Below are 20,616 nucleotides of genomic sequence, written 5' to 3'. Positions count from 1 at the left end.
CGAGCTAAGATAGCCAATGTTAAGAGACGTATTTAGGCTTCTTCTGGAACTTTCCTGGCCTAGTCTAGATTTGTCTGGTGTTTGTCTGAGCAGAGAGCAATTGTACCAAGTTGACCAGAAAATTATCTTAAGAGTCCCAGTCCCGCATCAGGATCCCTCTGCTGACACAGCATGTCCTCAGAACAGCTCCTTCACCCACTACAATTCTCCCTTCCCAGGCGACATAGCACTGAGGCCAGCAGATGAGTGTGGGTGAGCAGGAATCCCAAGTCCCAAAGGAACACCACCACCACAGTGAGCAACATGTGGTGCAGGAGAATGTGCCTAAGATGTGACAAAACGGAAAGAGGCCACGGAAGACACACAAATGAGAACCTGTGGGAAGCTGACAACTCTAAACTGAGCCGGCGATCATATCATTTTTCCTGGTTTGTTAAGGATTATTTAGTAGAATCAACAAAACATAGTTCTCTCTTCCCAGAAGTAAGCAAACCCACAGTTCATTAGCTTATATGGATGGCATTTAGTCTTAGATTTCAGTCAGCGAACTGATCGGCATTATGTTCATTAAAAATAGCTCTGATTTTATTAAATGTAAATGATGTTTAAAAATTACTAATGGGAGGAAAGCCTTTTCTTTAATACACAAATGTGTATACATGCTTGGCATTTCATACTACTATGGAAATCCTAGCCCATAAAGCCTGAAGCACATCACTACCCTCTACTGACTAGAAAATGAAGGTCAAAGGTAAGAACCAATTGAGGCTGGTGCCGCGGCTCAATAGGCTAATCCTCCGCCTTGCGGCGCCGGCACACCAGGTTCTAGTCCCAGTCAGGGCGCCGGATTCTGTCCCGGTTGCCCCTCTTCCAGGCCAGCTCTCTGCTGTGGCCAGGGAGTGCAGTGGAGGATGGCCCAGGTACTTGGGCCCTGCACCCCATGGGAGACCAGGAGAAACACCTGGCTCCTGGCTTTGGATCAGCGCCATGCGCCGGCCACGGCGGCCATTGCAGGGTGAACCAACGGCAAAAAGGAAGACCTTTCTGTCTGTCTCTCTCTCTCACTGTCCACTCTGCCTGTCAAAAAAAAAAAAAAAAAAAAAAAAAGAACCAATTGATAGCCCTCTCTTCTATCTCCTTCAAGCTCTCTCAAGAATCATTACCTTAGTAATAAGTGACAGAGAAATCTTCCAAATAATGAGTTTCTCTTTGCAGGCCAGACAAGCCCATCCACCTTCATCGACATGAACACTCAGATGATCATCAACTAAAGAAAAACAAGAGGGGTTTAAAGTGTGAATAGGTCAAGCTGTTAAAATTTCTTTATATCAAAATCTTTTTTTTTAAATTTATTTACTAATTTGAAAGGCAGAATTACAGAGAGAGAGAAGGAGAGACAGCAAGATCTTCATCCACTGGTTCACTCCAGAAATGGCCACAAAGCCCAGGGCTGCGCTGGGCTGAAGCCTGGAACCAAGTGTTTCTTCCAAGTTTCCCATGTGGGTGGTAGGAGCCCAGGAACTTGGGCCACCTTCTGCTGCCTTCCCAGGTACATTGGCAGGGAGCTGGATTGAAAGTGGAGCATATGGGACGTTCGTGCTATGGGCCGCAACTTCACCCACTACACCATAGCACCGGTCCCATACGCCAACATCTTTATTATCATGTGCTTCACCAAAAATGTAACTGTCTCTGCCACGGCTGGGATAGCAGTGGAGGACGGCCCAAGCCTTTGGGCCCCTGCACCCGTGTGGGAGACCTGGAGGAAGCTCCTGGCTTCAGATCTGCACAGCTCTGGCTGTTGCAGCCATCTTGGAAGTGAACCAGCAGATGGAAGCACTCTCTGTAACTCTTTCAAATAAATAAAGTAAAAACTCTATAAACAAACAAACAAAAAAGGTAACTGTCATACACTGCAAATATTATTCACAACAAAAACTACTTTTGAAAATTAAAAAAAATACCAAAACAGATAACAAGTTATCTACTTATTTATTTATTTATTTTTTTGACAGGAAGAGTGGACAGTGAGAGAGAGAGACAGAGAGAAAGGTCTTCCTTTGCCGTTGGTTCACCCTCCAATGGCCGCCGCAGCCGGTGCGCTGCGGCCGGCGCACCGCGCTGATCCGATGGCAGGAGCCAGGTACTAATCCTGGTCTCCCATGGGGTGCAGGGCCCAAGCACTTGGGCCATCCTCCACTGCACTCCCAGGCCACAGCAGAGAGCTGGCCTGGAAGAGGGGCAACCGGGACAGAATCTGACGCCCCGACCGGGACTAGAACCCGTTGTGCCGGCGCCACAAGGCGGAGGATTAGCCTAGTGAGCCGCAGAGCCGGCCTCTACTTAATTTTAATAGCCACTTTAGAAATATACCTAGCCAGTGCTGTGGCTCACTAGGCTAATCCTCCGCCTTGCAGCACCAGCACACCGGGTTCTAGTCCCGGTCAGGGTGCCAGATTCTGTCCCGGTTGCCCCTCTTCCAGGCCAGCTCTCTGCTGTGGCCCGGGAGTGCAGTGGAGGATGGCCCAAGTGCTTGGGCCCTGCACCCCATGGGAGACCAGGAGAAGCACCTGGCTCCTGCCCTTGGATCAGTGCAATGCGCCGGCTGCAGCGGCCATTGGAGGGTGAACCAACAGCAAAAAAAGGAAGACATTTCTCTCTCTCTCTCTCTCTTTCACACTGTCCACTCTGCCTGTCAAAAAAAAAAAAAAAAAGAAAGAAAAGAAAAGAAATATACCTAGGGGCTGGCGCTGTGGCTCAGCGGGTTAACGCCCTGGCCTGAAGCACCAGCATCCCATATGAGCGCCGGTTCTAGTCCCGGATGCTCCTCTTCCGATCCAGCTCTCTGCTGTAGCCTGGGAAAGCAGTAGAAGAAGGCCCAATTGCTTGGGCCCCTGCACCTGCATGGGAGACTTGGAAGAAGCTCCTGGATCCTGGCTTTGGATCAGCACAGCTCCAGCCATCTGGGGAGAGAATGATTGGATGGAAGACCTCTCTCTCTCTCTCTGCCTCTCCTCTCTCTGTATAACTCTGACTTTCAAACAAATAAATAACTCTTAAAAAAAAAGAAATATTTCTAAAGGCAAAAAATGTATCTTGGGCTTAGGTTTAGCAGTTCTGACTTTCAGTTCTGACTCATAAATCACAGCCTCCGCCATCCTCTCTCTGGGCAGGAGGCCTGTGGCAGTGCCTGGGGAGTCTCAAGCCCACCTCCTTACAGGGTCACCAAGGGTGCCACCACACTTTCTGTTCAACTTCAATTCCCTTTGTGGGGAAGCAAGCATGAGTATCATGGCAAACTAAGTTATATTTGTTCTTCCTCTGGGAAATTGGTTCTTTTTTTTTCTCTATACATGGGGAAATTAGTATTTCAATTTCATATAATCAGATAACGTTCTGTGTCTCTTTAGACTACGATTTGCTAATTATCATTTCTTTTTAGATTACTGATTCTTGATGTTTATCTCTAATAACATCATAAATATCATTTTTTTTTTTTTGACAGGCAGAGTGGACAGTGAGAGAGAGAGACAGAGAGAAAGGTCTTCCTTTGCCGTTGGTTCACCCTCCAATGGCCGCCGCTGCAGCCGGCGCACCGCGCTGATCCGATGGCAGGAGCCAGGATCCAGGTGCTTTTCCTGGTCTCCCATGGGGTGCAGGGCCCAAGCACCTGGGCCATCCTCCACTGCACTCCCAGGCCACAGCAGAGAGCTGGCCTGGAAGAGGGGCAACCGGGACAGAATCCGGCGCCCTGACCGGGACTAGAACCCGGTGTGCCGGCGCCGCAAGGTGGAGGATTAGCCTATTGAGCCACGGCGCCGGCCCAACATCATAAATATCATTAAAACATTACTTTTCCCAGTATTATAGGCTGCTTTATAGTGACATTCTAAGTTTGTTATAGCAATATAAGCTGTTTATATAAGTAATAAATGACACATCTGAAAAAAATTCTTTCATTTTTATTATAAACAGATTATCTTGCCCTCTATAAGAAACTTAGCAATGTGCATAATTTTTTAACCAAGGAACACAAATAACTTCTCACTTTCATTAAACATTTCAAAGAAAAATCGTGTTCCTAAAAAGAACTTCGTTTTCAAAAGGAGTTGCTTAAAGGTACAATAAATTACTTCACTATGTAGATATACAAAATACATTCTCTATTAAGACTATTTTTTTTTTGACAGGCAGAGTGGACAGTGAGAGAGAGAGACAGAGAGAAAGGTCTTCCTTTGCTGTTGGTTCACCCTCCAATGGCCGCCGCAGCCGGTGCGCTGCGGCCGGTGCACCGCACTGATCCGATGGCAGGAGCCAGGTACTAATCCTGGTCTCCCATGGGGTGCAGGGCCCAAGCACCTGGGCCATCCTCCACTGCACTCCCAGGCCACAGCAGAGAGCTGGCCTGGAAGAGGGGCAACCGGGACAGAATCCGGTGCCCCGACCGGGACTAGAACCCGTTGTGCCGGCGCCACAAGGTGGAGGATTAGCCTAGTGAGCCGCGGCGCCAGCCGAGATTCAGTTAATTTAAGATTGCTCTCTGCTTAAAGGCAGAATGGCAGGGAAGAGGGAGTACAAAACAAGAAATCAGTAATGTACAAGCTAAAATATCAAATCGTGTCAACATGTCAAGGCTTTTAGCGAACTGGAACATCTACGCAATAATTTCATTTTCCTGAAAGCACTGCAATAGCTCTAGATCCCTGAAGGGAGAGTCTTTAAGGGCTTGACTTACACAGAGCTTGCTAGTTTTCCCATGCAGGGAAGAAGTCTTAGGTTCACACGCCTGTTCAGTTTACACATTCTTATTTTTAAAGAGACTTGCAGCCGGTGCCGTGGCTCACTAGGCTAATCCTCTGCCTGCGGCGCCGGCACACCGGGTTCTAGTCCCGGTCGGGGTGCCGGATTCTGTCCCGGTTGCTCCTCTTCCAGGCCAGCTCCCTGCTGTGTCCCGGGAGTCAGTGGAGGATGGCCCAAGTCCTTGGGCCCTGCACCCCATGGGAGACCAGGAGAAGCCCCTGGCTCCTGCCATCGGATCAGCGCGGTGCGCCGGCCGCGGCGGCCATTGGAGGGTGAACCAGCGGCAAAGGAAGACCTTTCTCTCTGTCTCTCTCTCTCACTGTCCACTCTGCCTGTCAAAAAAATAAAATAAAAAAAATAAAGAGACTTGCTCCTCTGAATTTCTAGATTTGAGTCTATGTATGTATTATTTGTTACTAACATAGTCTGATGGCATGGACCAGGAGTAGGTTAAAAGGTTTAATCACGTAAAAAATAAAAAAAGATTTATTTATTTATTCAAAATGTAGAGTAAGAGAGAGAGAGAGGAAATACAGAAAAATCTTCCATCTGCTGGTTCACTCCCCAAATGGTCGCTACGACCAAAGCCAGGAGCCAAGAGCTTCTTCTGGTCTCCTACGTGGGTGCAGGGTTCCAGATCTGGGCCATCTTCCACTGCTTTCCCAGGTGCATTAGCAGGGAGCTGGATCGGAAGTGGAGCATCAGTGCCCATATAGGATGCCTGCACTGCAGGCCATGGCTTAACCTGCTATGCCACAGCGCCAGCCCCTTAATCACATTTTAAATTGAAATTTTAATCACATTTTAAACTGACACACACACACACACATATAATCTTTATTTATTTATTTAAAACAATGCATGACAGAGGTTAGCAGTTTAGTTGTCTGGAAACAAAAGCCCCAAGGACTTACGGGCAAAGATGTAAAAGTTCAAGTTGGTGAGAAATATTCCTTCCTTTAGAACAAAGTATTTTAAACTTTTTCAAAACTGTTCTTCATGGTATAAATAGTATTACTGGAGATTGACTCTGATATTTTGCGTTTTATTCCATTTATTATTTTTTAAATGCTGGCCATGAACCGCTAAACTACTTTTTAGTCACCACAGTGAAAAACACTGTTCTAGAAAAACACAAAGATCTGGAATGGATTCCTTAATAGAAATGACTTAGGCAGATGCTGAGGACACTGAATTTTGTTGTTACTCTGTCGCCCAACTCCTGATCCTTCAAGTTGTCTTTCTTTATCTGCAAGGCAGAGTGACAGAGATGGAAAGAGAGCAAAATGCTCCATCAGCAGGTTCACTCCCTAAATGGTCCAGAACAGTTGAGTGTGGACCAGGCAGGAGCCAGGAGCCAGGAGCCCCATCTGGGTCTTTTGACATGGAGAGCAGGAATGCAAGCACTTGGGTCCTCTTTCACCGCCTTCCCCGGTCACTTAGCAGGGAGCAGACAGGAAGTGGAGTAGCCAGGACTCACAATCTGATACTGGATGCCAGTGCTGCAAGTGTTGGCTTACCCCACTTTGCCACTATTGGCCCCTTAATGTTAATTTTCTAAGGTTACATTCTTTGCATCTTCCAACTGCCACATTAATTCTCTGCCAACAGAACCTTCTAAAGGTACATCACAGTGGTAACCTCATGAATTTGTGTACACAGCCTCTTGGGTATTACACAGGATCCAGAAATGGAGGTAGGACTTGACTGTACTGCCAAGTGACACATGGCACTCCTTTTTTTTTTAAAAACTAAACTTCATATACCCAATCAACTTTTCAAATTGGACTAACTATTCATATACGGTACCTAAAGCCACTTAAGACTGAATGTGACTGTGCTACAATGAACTCATACTGTTTCTCAAATTCATTACGTATCTCAATTACAGTTGAAACACTAGACAGCTAGCCATTTCTATTGGCTTAAGTGTAGGTATTCCAGAGGAAGCACGAATGCCCATCTCCATGGCAGATCTGGGCTCCAATCAGAACTGCTAACAGAGGCGAGTGGAAAGACGATGCCTACCTTCAGCTGTTAGGGCTTCCATGACTTTGACAGCGAGAGAAGATCCAAATGTCTTGACATCGTAGTTCACAGTCTCAGATATGGAGTGCTGTGGGAATATATGTGTAGGCGTTCCTCTAAGGAAAGAAACCATACTATTTCATTTATCACGTACAATGGATCATTATCCTAATTTTTATCTATATTTACACAATAGAGGTATCTTGATAAATAACACGAAGTGTAACCGTGAAAAAAAACCATTGGATTGGGGCCGGTGTTGTGGTGGTAAAGTTTCCGTCTGTGATCCTGCCATCCCATACGGGTGCTGATTCAAGTCTCGGCTGTTCCACTTCCAATCCAGCTCCCTGTTAATGTGTCTGGGAAAGCAGCAGAGGATGGCCCATATGAGCCCCTGCACCCATGTGGGAGACCTGGAAGAAACTCTGGCTCCTGGCTTTGAAGCAGCCCAGCTCTGGCCGTTGTGGCCATTTTGGGGAGTGAATCAGTGAATGGAAGATCTCTTTCTCTCCATCCCTCCCTAACTCTGCTTTTCAAATAAATCAATATTTAACACCACTGACTCATGGATACTGTGTATTTAAATGTATTTTCTATTTAAAAAAAAAAGATTTTCAGGACTTAGGAAACTGGACATCAGATCCTTAAGCTTCTCTCAGCTTCTACATTTAAGAAAAGTGTGTCTTCTTCATATGCATAAAGTTTCTGTTCACAGTCATGAAAGGCAAAATATATTTGCCTTTAAAATCTTTCATCATCTTGATAAAACAGACCACTAAGATAATATCTAATTAAATGTTTTAAATTTTCTAACATTTTTGACAAGCATGCCCAAATAAAACTCCAACTGGGGTCTTTTTGATTTTGACCTTGAATTTGGGATTTTCCAGTTGGATCTCTGGAAAGTCACAAGGGATGTACTTGTATGTTAAATTACATTAGAAGCATTACCAAACAGTAAGTACTGCTAAACTTTAAGCTATATTTATGATGCCCTATTGACGTGAGTATTCCAAAAATTATATGAGATTCCTATAAATCTAATGTTATCAGTCTGAACTCATTTTTATGAATGTCACAGGAAGAACTACATTTTGTCAATGGCTGGTTATAATGAACTGCCCTATTTCCAGTCATGGCTGTTCTAAGTATTTGTCATAGACAGACAGTGGTTTTGAAGCATCTACAAAGAGCCACAGTCCAGGGTTACTTTTTCTTTAAAGAGATTTACAAAAGAACTCTAATGTCAATTTCTGGAACTACGATCATACCACTGGGCTGGGTAAGAAATTCTAGAACTTTAATGAACAAACTAATGGCTTCCTGAACTGCTATGTCAAGATCACACAGAATGGGGCCAGCACGGAGGCACAGTAGGCTAAGCCTCGGCCTGCAGTGCCAGCATCCTATAGGGCAAAGGTTCGAGTCCTGGCTGCTCCTCTTCTGATCCAGCTCTCTGCTACGGCCTGGGAAAGCAGTACATGCCCCAAAATCTCCCTGGAAGAAGCTCCTGGCTTTGGATTGGCCCAGCTCTGGCCGTCGTGGCCATGGAAGACCTTTCTCTGTCTCTCTCTCTCTGTAACTCTCAAATAAGTAAAAAGCTTAAAAAAAAAAAAGTGTAATCATGAGGAATTGTAATGTACGCATGATATGTTAAGACTGGAAAGCCAGAACTACAGTAACAGGGAGTAGCGCTAATGCCTTTAGCATTAAGTAGAAATTGTTATATGAAAATTACGGGAGCCATGGTTTCGGACTTACCGCCTGAGCGGGCCCTCAACACACAGACAAACCAGAATGGAGCCACTTATGCTAAATGTCATACAAACTGAAGCTTTATGGAAGCCAACAAACCCCAGTTTCCCCCGAACGTAGGCAGTTAATCAAGCGAAGCTGAAATACGCCGCAAGAGGCGTGTAATCCGCCCCGACCCCAGCCAGCGGGCCCCTTCGGGACCCAGGACCCGGGGTCCGCGGAGAAGGACCGGCCGGCAACAGGACCCGAGGAAGTTCCAGTCAGGAACACAAGCAAGACTGGCAGGTGAAAATGGAACAGCCGAGAGGCGGGGCGGGCGCCTAGTGATGACGTCACAAGCGCGGCGGGGCTGACGTCACAGTAGAGCCGAGCCGGCGTCTTGCCAAGTCTGTAGAGGCGGAGGACCAGCGACAGGGACTGGCAGCCCAGAAGCCATTTCATCCGAACGTCCCTGTGTGCCCACAGCCGCGGGCCCACCACCGTCGGGATCCCCTGGCCCGGCAGGCCCACCAGAGGTTTGACAATGCAGGACCATCAGGGCCGCCGTGAGCCTCTGAGCTCACAGCAGGCTGTTGGCGAAGTCCTCAAAGCAGGCTGCAGCCCTGGCCTCGCCGCCGCTCAGGTTGCGGACCTGGGAGCCGTCACAGCTCTGCGGTGTGAGGCCGAAGCACATGAGAAAGGAGGAGGTGCTGGGCTTCCTTAGGAACGGGGGGAAGGTTTTCCTGTGGCCACAGACCTAACGGAGCCATGGCCGGAGGGGCGTTTTCCCCAGGAGAGAGAGGTTGAGAAGAGAGAAGCACGCACAGGACAGCCGCAGGGTGTCAGTGGTGCTCAGGAGTGGGGGCTGCTGGACCAGGCAGGAAAGAAACTGGATGACCAGAATGCTACCTAAAGACACAGCTGAATACCTTGTATTAGAAAAGAAAACATAGTGATCAAATTCAATTTTGTGGGCCGGCGCCGTGGCTCACTAGGCTAATCCTCCGCCTAGCGGCGCCGGCACACCGGGTTCTAGTCCCGGTTGGGGTGCCGGATTCTGTCCTGGTTGCCCCTCTTCCAGGCCAGCCCTCTGCTGTGGCCAGGGAGTGCAGTGGAGGATGGCCCAGGTGCTTGGGCCCTGCACCCCATGGGAGACCAGGAAAAGCACCTGGCTCCTGCCATTGGATCAGCGTGGTGCACCGGCCACGGCGGCCATTGGAGGGTGAACCAACGGCAAAAGGAAGACCTTTCTCTCTGTCTCTCTCTCTGTCCACTCTGCCTGTCAAAATAAATAAATAAAAATTCAATTTTGTAAATATTTCTATGGCACAGGGCTTTCCTTCAGATTCAACCTTGTAATGCGTTTTGTTTGGCTTTTGAGAACCACACTGTACTAGCAAATTCTACAAAAAGCATATGAAAAGTCTCGTAAAATCATTACAGATGCAGATGTGTTGTAAGTCAAAGGTCACTACATTTATTGATTTGAGTCCATTTCATTCATTAATAAATTCCCTAAGGAGAATGAAATACAACAACTTCCTGTGTTGCATGAAGTAGCAGGTTTATTCCAGTTTAATCAGGACTAGTGAGCACTTCACATATGGAGAAACTCCCACTTTAATTACCCAGCATAATCACTTCAAGGTTTGGGTGCTTTCTTGAGGCAGCAGCAGATTAACAGGAGTCATACGAAGTATGGCAAATTCAGGGGTTGGTCACATGGCTTTAGGAGCCTCTAGACATTTCAGTGACTAAAACTCTAAGCATAAGTAAAAGAAAAGGGATTATTAATGTCTTCTTTTCAGGACAGTGATACATTCTGAAGCTTTCTTGTTATTCTGCAGAATAACAAGGAATTCCAAGATTTCTTCAGATATTTGTGTCTATTACATCATTCAGATAGAAACTTTGTCAAATTCATTCTGGCTATCTTTCTTGATAATACAAGGCAGTTCCTGCCTTATTTCCCAAAAGCATTCATAGAAAGAAATATGTGAATAAAGAAAATAGAAATTTTCCTGTTCAGGGTAGTAAACATTCTTCCCTTTATAAAACTCATCAGGATTTCATGTCTCAAAATGTTGAAAACTCCCTCTTTCCAACACTGGCACATCCCATGGGAACACATATTCCTCCACCCTCACACCTCTGAGGACTCGGAGTGCAGGTAATACCAGTGTTCTCTCTTCCCCCATCACTGTGGCTATGTGTAAGGCAGGTCCATTTAATGAGATTATCAGGGTAAAATAAAGCATTAGCTCTTCATTTTCACCACCTACCTACTGACCCAAAGTGGATGGGTCACAATGAATAGTAAACTGGCCTAAAATAAGTAGGCCTTTTATTTATAATTCCCTTTAAAAGTTGTCATTTGACAATAGCTATAGTATATGACAGCAGGCAAAAGAAAATGGGGTGCCATGCCACATTAATTATAACTTTCCAAGATGAAACAAAGTATAAAACCCAAAAATACCTTCAGTGCTATAGACATTTTGAAAGGTATAATTATTAAAACTCTGAATAAAAAAGGCCTCGAGAACAGGTACATCTGGAAACATATTTTACACACTTTGGAAAAAATAGGCATATCTCAAATAACTTGAAGTATAATTCACAGATTTCATGTAGTCTGTAAGTATTTTCTTTCTGCAACACTCTTTTGTGTTAAGTCTCTCGCATTCAGTTGACCAGTGATTGCTTCTTTATGCAGAAATAAAACTTTGCTTGTCCATTAGTTTTCTGAATATCCCATCTGGCTTTGAAAGTAGTTCTTCATGTGTCCCGTATTCGGAAATTTTCCCTTGGTCGAGAACAGCAACCATGTTAGCATTCTTAATGGTGGACAGCCGGTGGGCAATGATTAGCACTGTTCTCCCTTCCATCAGCCGGTCTAGAGCTTCTTGGACAAGGTGCTCATTTTCCGCATCCAGGGCACTGGCACAGAGACACGTGTGGGAGGAGGCAAAGATGTCAGTGCTGTGAGATTATATCTTTCATGTGCTTCCTGGAGCGCGCATGGCGGCCCTTCAATATCAGGGAGCTGTTACTGTGATCAGAACACCACTACCAGGGCTGGCGTGTGGCGCAGTGAACTAAGCCACCTGCAACGCCAGATTCCCACGTGGCAGCCACAACTAGTCCCGCTGCTCTGCTTCTGCCTCAGCTCCCTGCTGATGCAACTGAGAAAGCAGTGAAGGATGACCCACGTGCTCGGGCTCCTGCACCCCTACGGGAACCCGGATGGAGTCCCAGGCTTCTGGTTTCTGCCTGGCCCAGCCTCAGCCACTGCAGCCATCTGGGGGCGAGAACCAGCAAACGGAAGATCTCTTTCTCTCTGTCTCTCCCTCTCTCTATAACTCTACCTTTCAAATAAATAAATAAATCCTTTAAAAAAAAAAAAAAGTTACACAGAGAGAGGAGGAGAGGCCTTCCATCCGCTGGTCCACTCCTGAATTGGCCGAAACAGCCAGAGCTGTGCTGATCCGAAGCCAGTAGCCAGGAGCTTCTTCCAGGTCTCCCACGTGGGTGCAGGGACCCAAAGACTTGGGCCATCCTCTACTGCTTTCCCAGGCACATTAGCAGAGAGCTGGAATAGAAGTGGAGCAGCCAGGACTTGAACCAGTGCCCATAAGGGATGCCTGCACTGCAGACAGTGGCTTTACCTGCTACGTCACAGTGCTGGCCCCAGTAAATACATTTTTAAAAAGAAATTTCCGGGCCGGCGCTGTGGCTCAATAGGCTAATCCTCTGCCTGAAGCTCTGGCACACTGGGTTCTAGTCCCAGTCGGGGTGCCAGATTCTGTCCTGGTTGCCCCTCTTCCAGGCCAGCTCTCTGCTGTGGCCCAGGAGTGCAGTGGAGGATGGCCCAAGTGCTTGGGTCCTGCACCCCATGGGAGACCAGAAGAAGCACCTGGCTCCTGGCTCCGGATCAGTGCGGTGCGCCGGCTGCAGCGGCCGTTGGAGGGTGAACCAACGGTAAAGGAAGACCTTTCTCTCTGTCTCGCTCTCTCACTGTCTACTCTGTCAAAAAAAAAAAAAAAAAAAAAAGAAAAAAGAAAAGAAATTTCCACTCTTGGGCTAAAAGATATGGTAAGAAAGAAGCCTGGGACTTGATTCCCCATAAAACTATACTGTGATGAAAGCAGAAGAGCATTCTGCACAGCTCCTGCTAGCCAGGGACTGGGGGTGCGACCCACGTGTGACGGTACTAGAACCCCAGCCGTACGACTCAGTCTGCCAGGGACTGGGGGTGCGTCCCACGTGAGACGGTACTAGAACCCCAGCCGTACGACTCAGTCTGCCAGGGGCTGGGGATGCGTCCCACGTGTGACGGTGCTAGAACCCCAGCCGTACGACTCAGTCTGCCAGGGACTGGGGGTGCGACCCACGTGAGACGGTACTAGAACCCCAGCCGTACGACTCAGTCTGCCAGGGGCTGGGGGTGCGACCCACGTGAGACGGTACTAGAACCCCAGCCGTACGACTCAGTCTGCCAGGGGCTGGGGATGCGTCCCACGTGTGGCGGTACTAGAACCCCAGCCGTACGACTCAGTCTGCCAGGGGCTGGGGATGCGTCCCACGTGTGGCGGTACTAGAACCCCAGCCGTACGACCCAGTCTGCCAGGGGCTGGGGATGCGTCCCACGTGTGACGGTACTAGAACCCCAGCCGTACGACCCAGTCTGCCCTTGGCCTCTCAGCTGTCGATTTCCATTCAGTCTCTACCGCTTTAAAGGACAAGGGGGAAGAGCATTTTCAATTGTTCACTCTGTAATTTGCAGTACAGAATGAGAAGGTTTCATAGACCCAGGATTTGGCTGAATACAATTAATCACATATTTGATTAAGATATTCTCACCTGGTTGCTTCATCTAGGAGAAGGATTTTGGGGTTCTGAAGAAGGAAAAAAAATTAGAAAAACTTTCAGCAACACAAAGAAATGAAATTCTGCACATCTGCAATGTACATGAACCTTGGAAACAAGCTAAGAGGAAGAAGGCCGACACAAGGGGCCACATATTACGTTTCACTTATGCGAAATGTTTGCAATAGGCAAGAGGGTATGTGTGGCTGCTGAAGGGCAGAGGGACTCTGGGGGTGACTGAGATGTAATAAAATTATTAATGATGGTGATAGACATACAACTCTGAATATGCTAAACCATGCTGAGTTGTGTTTTTTTTTAAAGATTTATTTATTGGGAGCTGGTACTGTGACCCAGCAGGTTAATGCTCTGGCCTGAAGCGCCAGCATCCCTTATGGGTGCCAGTTCGAGACCCGCTGCTCCACTTCTGATCCAGCTCTCTGCTGTGGCCTAGGAAAGCAGTGGAAGATGGCCCAGGTCCTTGGGCCCCTGCACCCATGTGGGAGACCAGGAAGAAGCATGGGAGACCTGGAGGAAGCTCCTGGCTCCTAGCTTTGGATCAGTGCAGATCTAGCCGTTGCAGTCAATTGGGAGTGAACCAGCAGATGGAAGACCTCTCCCTCTCTCTGCCTCTCGTCTCTGTAATTTTGACTTTCAAATAAGTAAAATTTTTTTTTTAAAAAAGGTATTTATTAATGTGAAAGAATTACAGAGAGAGGAAAGGGAGAGACAGAGAGAAAGACATCTTCCATCCACTCATTCAGCCCCCAAATGGCTGCAACAGCTGGAGCTAAGCTGATCCAAAACAAGGAGCCAGGAGTTTCTTCCAGGTATCCCACGTGGGTGCAGGGGCCCAAGGACCTGGGCCATCCTCTGCTGCTTTCCCAGGCCATAGCAGAGAGCTGGGTCAGAATGGAGCAGCCGGGACTCAAATTGGTGCTGAGTATGGGATGCTGGCACTGCGGATGGTGACTTTACCCAGTACACCAGATTGCCGGCCCCATGTTATTTTTACTTTAAATAAGTAAGTGATAAAGTGTGTGAATTACATCTCAGTAAAACTACTACTACAAAAAAAGAAGAGGCACTGTGGCACAATATGTTAAACTGCTTCTTGGGATGCCATCGTCCCATATCCAGACTGCCAATTCAAGTCCCAGCTACTCTGCTTCCAATCCGGCCCCCTGCTAATGTGCCAGGGAGTCAGCAGATGATGGCTCAAGTATGTGAGCTCCTGCAACCCATGTGGGAGATCAGGATGGATTTCAACCTGGCCCAGCCCTGGCTGTGTGGTCATTTGGGGAGTGAACCACAGGATGGAAGAGTTAAGAGTGAGCTGGTATATATAACACCTTAAATTCTTGCTTTGCACAGAATATGTCTATAGGAAATGAAAACACACATCCCCACAAAAAGGTGAAGACATTTCTTTCCTATATTATTCACAACAGCCCAAACCTGGAAACAACCCAAATGTGCATCACCAGTGACTGGATAAACAGGAGTACACTAACACATCTCAGCCATATAGAGAAAGAAGAGCTGCTGCAGGCTAGGAAGCAGAGGTATGTGAAAACACAATAATATGTAACAGAAGCCAGATGCCAAAGACCATATATTATCTGAAACGCTCAGAACAGCAAGTCTAGATAAACAGAAAGCAGTTTCATGGCCTCCTGGGACCAGGGATGTGAGCCAGGAAGGACGGCAAGGGAGCATGAGGGATCTTTTTGAGATGACAGAAATACTCTGAAATTGTGTATAAGCCAGCTCTGTAAATTTGCTAAAGTCACCGAAAAATACATTTAAAAATGAGAGAATATTATGATGTATAAACTATGCTTCAACAGTGTTGCTTATATATTTATTTATTTATTTTTATTTGAAAGGCAGGGTGACAGGCAGAGAGAGAGAGAAGGAAGGAGGGAGGGAGGGAGGGAATTGATCTTCCATCCACTGGTTCAACTCCCCAGATGGCCACAATGGCTGGAGCTGGGCCAATTTGAAGCCAGGAGCCAGAAGCTTTTTCTGAGTCTTCCACGTGGGTGCAGGGGCCCAAGGACTTGGGGCCATCTTCCACTGCTTTCCCAGGCTATAGCAGAGAGCTGGATCGGAAGTGGAGCAGCCAGGACTGGAACCGGTGCCCATATGGGATGCCGGCACTGCAGGTGGCAGCTTTACTTGCTACACCATGGCTCAGGCCCCAACAGTGTTTCTTATTTTTAAATAACCTACAACCCAGAAGAGACAAGGGGAAGCCTTTCATTTCTTTAAAAATAGGTAACTTTCAGCTAAAATGGCTCTTCCCTCCCTTAGGAGCCTGGCTTAGATGTTAAGTCTGTCCTAGTCATTCAACTGAGTGGCTGACTGCAGACGATACAGACATGGCACTGGTTTGCCATTTTGAGTGACAGTCACTGTTTCCGTAGGTTGTATGCTTTCTGATGGGAGGCCCCGTGTTACACTTCCTTCCCTCTGCAGCTCTAGCACATTCCGGGGCTCATGATTCCTAACAAACACTCGCTGGGGCCAGCCCTGTGGTGCAGCAGGCTATGCTGCAGCCTGCAAAGTTAGCACCCCACATGCCTACCAGGTGGAGTCCTTGTACTCCACTTCTGACTCAGCTCCCTGCTAGTGCACCTGGGAAAACAGCAGAGATGGCCAAGCGCTTAGGCCCCTGCCACCCACGTGGGGGACCTGGATGCAGTTCCAGGCTCCTGGCTTTGGCCTTGCCTGGCCATTTGGGGAATGAACCTGTGGATGGAAGATCTCTCGCCCTCTGCAACTCTGCCTTTCAAATAAATAAATCTCAAAAAAGAAGAGAGAGAGAAAGGAAAGAAAAAGAATAAAGGAAGAAAGAAAAAAAATTTGTTAAATTTGGAGAACATGTACCCAAGGGAACTGCCAACTTCTCTTTCACCATAACTGTCAACCATATCTTTACCATCCCCATCCAAAGAAAGAAGAAAAATAGTAAATTACAAATTACAAGGTTCCTAATTTAAAACAATACAAACAAAACAAAACAAAAACAACCTCAACCCAGCCAACTGGCTTAGGCTTACCTTAAGCAGAGCACGGGCAATTGCAATCCGCTGTTTCTGCCCACCTGAGAAAAACAAAAGAAAAGAAGGCCTTAACAAAACTGACTGGTAAGAGGCTTTGCTAATAAGCCATGTGGCTACTTAAGGGGAAATTCTCCTAGTTAGCCTTAGTTGAGCTAGATGGTGAAACAGTAACCTACTTTTCAAATATATTGTCTCCTCATCAATCTCAAAATTGGTAATAATTATCATAGCTCTCATTTATTGACATTTTCTAAATGCATCACATGCATTATTCATTTGATATTGACAGAAATCCTATGAGGTAGACCCTACGATCATTCCCCCTTTGAGGATGAACAACTGAAGCACAAAATAACACGTCCAGGGTCTCCCAGCAAGCAAGCAGCAGAGCCCAGATCTGGACCTACACAGCACGAGGGCTACCCTTTCAACCACACACACACTTCCTCGCTAATGGAACAGCCAGCGTCGCGAGGAAACCAGAAGCTCAAGGACCTGAAGTTCACACACTGGTGCTTGAGCGCCTGGGAGCAAGGCGCGCCAGCGATGCCGGGATGTGCCACTGCACTGCTGTACTTCCCCCACTAGAGGCACAAACAGCGTGTTGTGTGTGACATGAGGTCGCAGAGAGGCCCTCTACTTCCCCCTCAAATTCTACGAGAAGCAAGGGAACAAACTGGAGGTGGCAGGGCAGCTGGCAGGACAGGGGACAGCGAAGGCTGTGCTGCTGCCCCTACCAGCTCTGTCTCACACTGCCCCCTTCCCTTTCCTCCACGGGACACGAGTCACCCTCAGAAAGTCTCTGAGGGCCCGCTCCTCCCGACTTAGGCTGTTTTATAAAACCCAAGAGCCACTCTGGGTGATGAAAAGCCTTCCTTTTTGGGTGACCTTATTGGCTGACCCTGCTTCTTGGCTGAAGTTCCCATTTCGCCAGCGCTGTGCAGCTCTCGGGAGGCAGCCCTTTCCTTCTGGCCCTCTGGCAGGTCAGCAGATGGCTGTGCTGTGCTGTGCGCCTGCCCAGACCAAGCAGCACACAGGGCCTCTGCTGTTCTGTGTCCTCGCTTCCTCTCAGAAAGCAAGCACAGGCGGGAGCTTTGCTTCTCTGGTTCGGAAATGCAGCTGCAGAGTCCCCTACAGGGCAGGGCACACAGAATGTGAGCTCTCGCTTGGGAGACCACCCCCCCTCAGGCAGGGCTCAGCAGTTTTGCCACAAGCAGCTTCAACTGGCTTTCTGCCCTGTTTCAGAGATACAGCAGGTGAGAACACTGGGCCTGAACCCCCGGACCTGATGAAACGGGGTGCAGGTAGATGATGTAAGGGCTGCTGGAATGTTGCTGGCGCAGGGAAGCCCCTCTCCTGGGGACATTCCAAACTGCTAAGCCAGTGCACTGTAAGAGCCCTTCTGCACGCCCCCGCACCCACCTTATCAGGGTCCCTGTGGCGCTCTGCACCTCCACAACAAGCAGCTTAGGGAGGGACTCTGCCTGCTGCTCAGACGGAATGAAGCCTGGCTTCAAACCCCTGTCCTCTGTCCAGGCAGGCTCTCTTTACCCTCCAATTCTGTGCCCCCAAAATAAAGTGTTCCCTAACTAGCCGCCTCTTCTCCTTCTTTGAACCCTAAAATCCTAAAACCTAACACAGTAGCTGTTCATTTTTACCTAGCAATGCGTAGTTCTACTCACAGAATGTCCCAAAATGACCAAAACCAAAACCATAACCATCTATTCATCTACTGCCTGTAGTTAAAAAAATGCACACAATAAACTCAAAACCTTTTTGGTTTACGTTTTCCTGTGGTCTAACTTCAAGCAAAAAGTTCGGAGTTGGAAAGTACTCTTACCCTAGTCCACCCTGGCAACCTTCACTCTGCTCAAACATTTCCAGACACATGGGGCTTGACAGCTCACGAGTGTTAAAAGTAAACCAATAGTGTGTTTTTATAAGAACTTAGCTTAGCCTAAGTACAGCCATGACGCCAGGGTCTAGTCTCCAACAGCAAAGGGGGCTCAGTTAAAAACACAAAACACTGGGGCCAGAGCTGTCGTGTAGCAGGGAAAGCTACTGCCTGCAGTGCCGGCATCCCATGTGGGTGCTGGTTCGAGTCCTGGCTGCTCCACTTTTTTTTTTTTTTTTTTTGACAGGCAGAGTGGACAGTGAGAGAGAGAGACAGAGAGAAAGGTCTTCCTTTGCCGTTGGTTCACCCTCCAATGGCCGCCGCGGCCGGCACGCTGCGGTCGGTACGCTGCGGCCCGTGCACCGCACTGATCCGATGGCAGGAGCCAGGTACTTATCCTGGTCTCCCATGGGGTGCAGGGCCCAAGCACTTGGGCCATCCTCCACTGCACTCCCTGGCCACAGCAGAGAGCTGGCCTGGAAGAGGGGCAACTGGGATAGAATCCGGCGCCCCGACCGGGACTAGAACCCGGTGTGCCGGCGCCGCAAGGCAGAGGATTAGCCTAGTGAGCCGCGGCGCCGGCCTGCTCCACTTCTAATCCAGCTCTCTGCTATGGTGTGGAAAAGCAGTAGAAGATGACCCAAGTCCTTGGGCCCCTGCACCCATGTGGGAGACCCTGCTCCACTTCTAATCCAGCTCTCTGCTATGGTGTGGAAAAGCAGTAGAAGATGACCCAAGTCCTTGGGCCCCTGCACCCATGTGGGAGACCCAGAAGAAGTTCCTGGCTCCTGGCTTTGGATTAGCAGCTCCAGCCGTTGTGGCCATTTGGGAAGTGAACCAGCAGATGGAAGACCTCTCTCTCTTTCTGCCTCTCCTTCCCTCTCTGTGTAACTCTTACTTTCAAATAAATCAATAAATCTTTCAAAAAAAAAAAAAAACCCACAAAACAAAACAACTGGTGAGCTCACTTAGCAGAGATGAGAGAAATGGGTTCTTGTCTTCATGCAAGAAAGAATTCTGATGTGAGACAGAGATGAGTGGTAAACAAGGCAGCTAGGTTTAATGGGTGGGGTGCCCGTCTGAACGGACCTGAGAGGGACAGCCTAGGTACACTTAGACTGGGTTTCTAAGGCGATGGGTCGGTTCCTCAGCATTTCTCCTTCCCTATCTTCCCTCTTCCTGGAGAGAGGATTTGCTGAGTGTGAATTAGGGAAAATTCCTTCCAGGGTTTTACTACCTAGTATTATCAGACTGGGCAGCCCCATCTGGCACCTGGGCAGATGCTACCCCCTCCTTGGAAGAAGGCTGAGAAAATCTGATTGCCCAGTGTTGTGCAGCAGAAGCTGGGGTTTTCTTGGGGAATCCCACACCCAGGAGTACCGGGGAATGGGCAGGGCTTTGTAGTGTAAGGTACTGGACGGCTTCTGAGTGCTTGCTTCCAAGGCTGTTAATTTCCTTTTGGAAGAAACTTTTGGTTTCAGGCCCTCACTCACACATAGGCTGATTTCTAACTTCCTAACAGTTTCAACTAAGTAACCACAGTGTAACCTCCCCCTCCCCTTTTTACCTGCCCAGCTATACTCAAGCCTCATTAACTCCCCCTCCCCTTGCACTGTTGTGTGTGTTCAGGTTGTGCCTCCAGGAGTTGCTCAAACTAGGGGAGGGGAAATTTTGCATGACAGATGTAAAGGACTGGCCAGTCACCACTCGCTTTTTGCTTCCTTCATGTTTCTGAGTCTATCCTGTGGTGGGTAGGTGGTCTCAGGTAGGCTTATTTCCCACAGAAGTAAACACATTTTAATACTTGTAATGAAAAAAAAAATATGTCTTCAACCAAAAGTTTCTCTTCCTTGAAGTTCTACTCATTGGTCTCCCATCTGTTCTCTACAGCAATACAAACTCAGTCTTCTCTTTTCCTCCTGAAACAAGGTCCCTGGGGGCCGGCGTTGTGGTGCAGTGGGTTTAGCTGCCGCTTGCAATGCTAGCATCCCATAGGAGCACCGGTTGGAGTCTCAGGTGCTCTGCTTCTGATCCAGCTCCCTGCTAATATGCCTTGGAAAGCAGCACAGATAGCCCAAGTAACTGGGCCCCTGAGATCCAAATGGGAGACTCAGATAAGTGTCTCAAGTTCCTGGCTTCCTTGGGATCAATTTGGGAGCAAAACAGTGATGGAAGATCTCTCTGTCACTCTGCCTTTCTGATGAAAAACAAGTGGCACCCGTA

The 20,616-nt window shown here is 47.9% G+C and overlaps 2 protein-coding genes across 3 annotated transcripts in view; both read right to left on the bottom strand.

Moving 5' to 3' along the window:
• Nucleotides 1-9,869, bottom strand: part of LOC138845038 (nuclear pore complex protein Nup133) — a 61,590-nt gene extending 51,721 nt beyond the window's left edge. The window contains exons 1-3 of the mRNA XM_089311852.1: nt 8,590-9,869; nt 6,829-6,944; nt 1,164-1,267 (exon numbers count right to left, since the gene is read on the bottom strand). Of these exons, the coding sequence (XP_089167978.1) occupies nt 1,164-1,267; nt 6,829-6,944; nt 8,590-8,651 (282 nt within the window). The 5' untranslated portion in view covers nt 8,652-9,869. The remainder of the gene's footprint in view (nt 1-1,163; nt 1,268-6,828; nt 6,945-8,589) is intronic.
• Nucleotides 9,870-10,109: 240 nt separating this feature from the next.
• ABCB10 (ATP binding cassette subfamily B member 10) overlaps nt 10,110-20,616 on the bottom strand; it is a 43,442-nt gene continuing 32,935 nt past the window's right edge. The window contains exons 11-13 of one of the 2 annotated variants that reach the window (XM_051820937.3): nt 16,497-16,540; nt 13,426-13,460; nt 10,110-11,502 (exon numbers count right to left, since the gene is read on the bottom strand). In XM_051820937.3, the coding sequence (XP_051676897.2) occupies nt 11,271-11,502; nt 13,426-13,460; nt 16,497-16,540 (311 nt within the window). In that variant the 3' untranslated portion in view covers nt 10,110-11,270. The remainder of the gene's footprint in view (nt 11,503-13,425; nt 13,461-16,496; nt 16,541-20,616) is intronic. The other variant, XM_089311846.1, reaches the window with a different exon arrangement.

Source organism: Oryctolagus cuniculus, chromosome 13 (genome assembly GCF_051225735.1).
Source record: "Oryctolagus cuniculus isolate XC-2025 breed Fujian yellow rabbit chromosome 13, ASM5122573v1, whole genome shotgun sequence".
Lineage (NCBI taxonomy): Eukaryota > Metazoa > Chordata > Mammalia > Lagomorpha > Leporidae > Oryctolagus > Oryctolagus cuniculus.
This window is presented reverse-complemented; position numbering and strand designations above follow the sequence as displayed.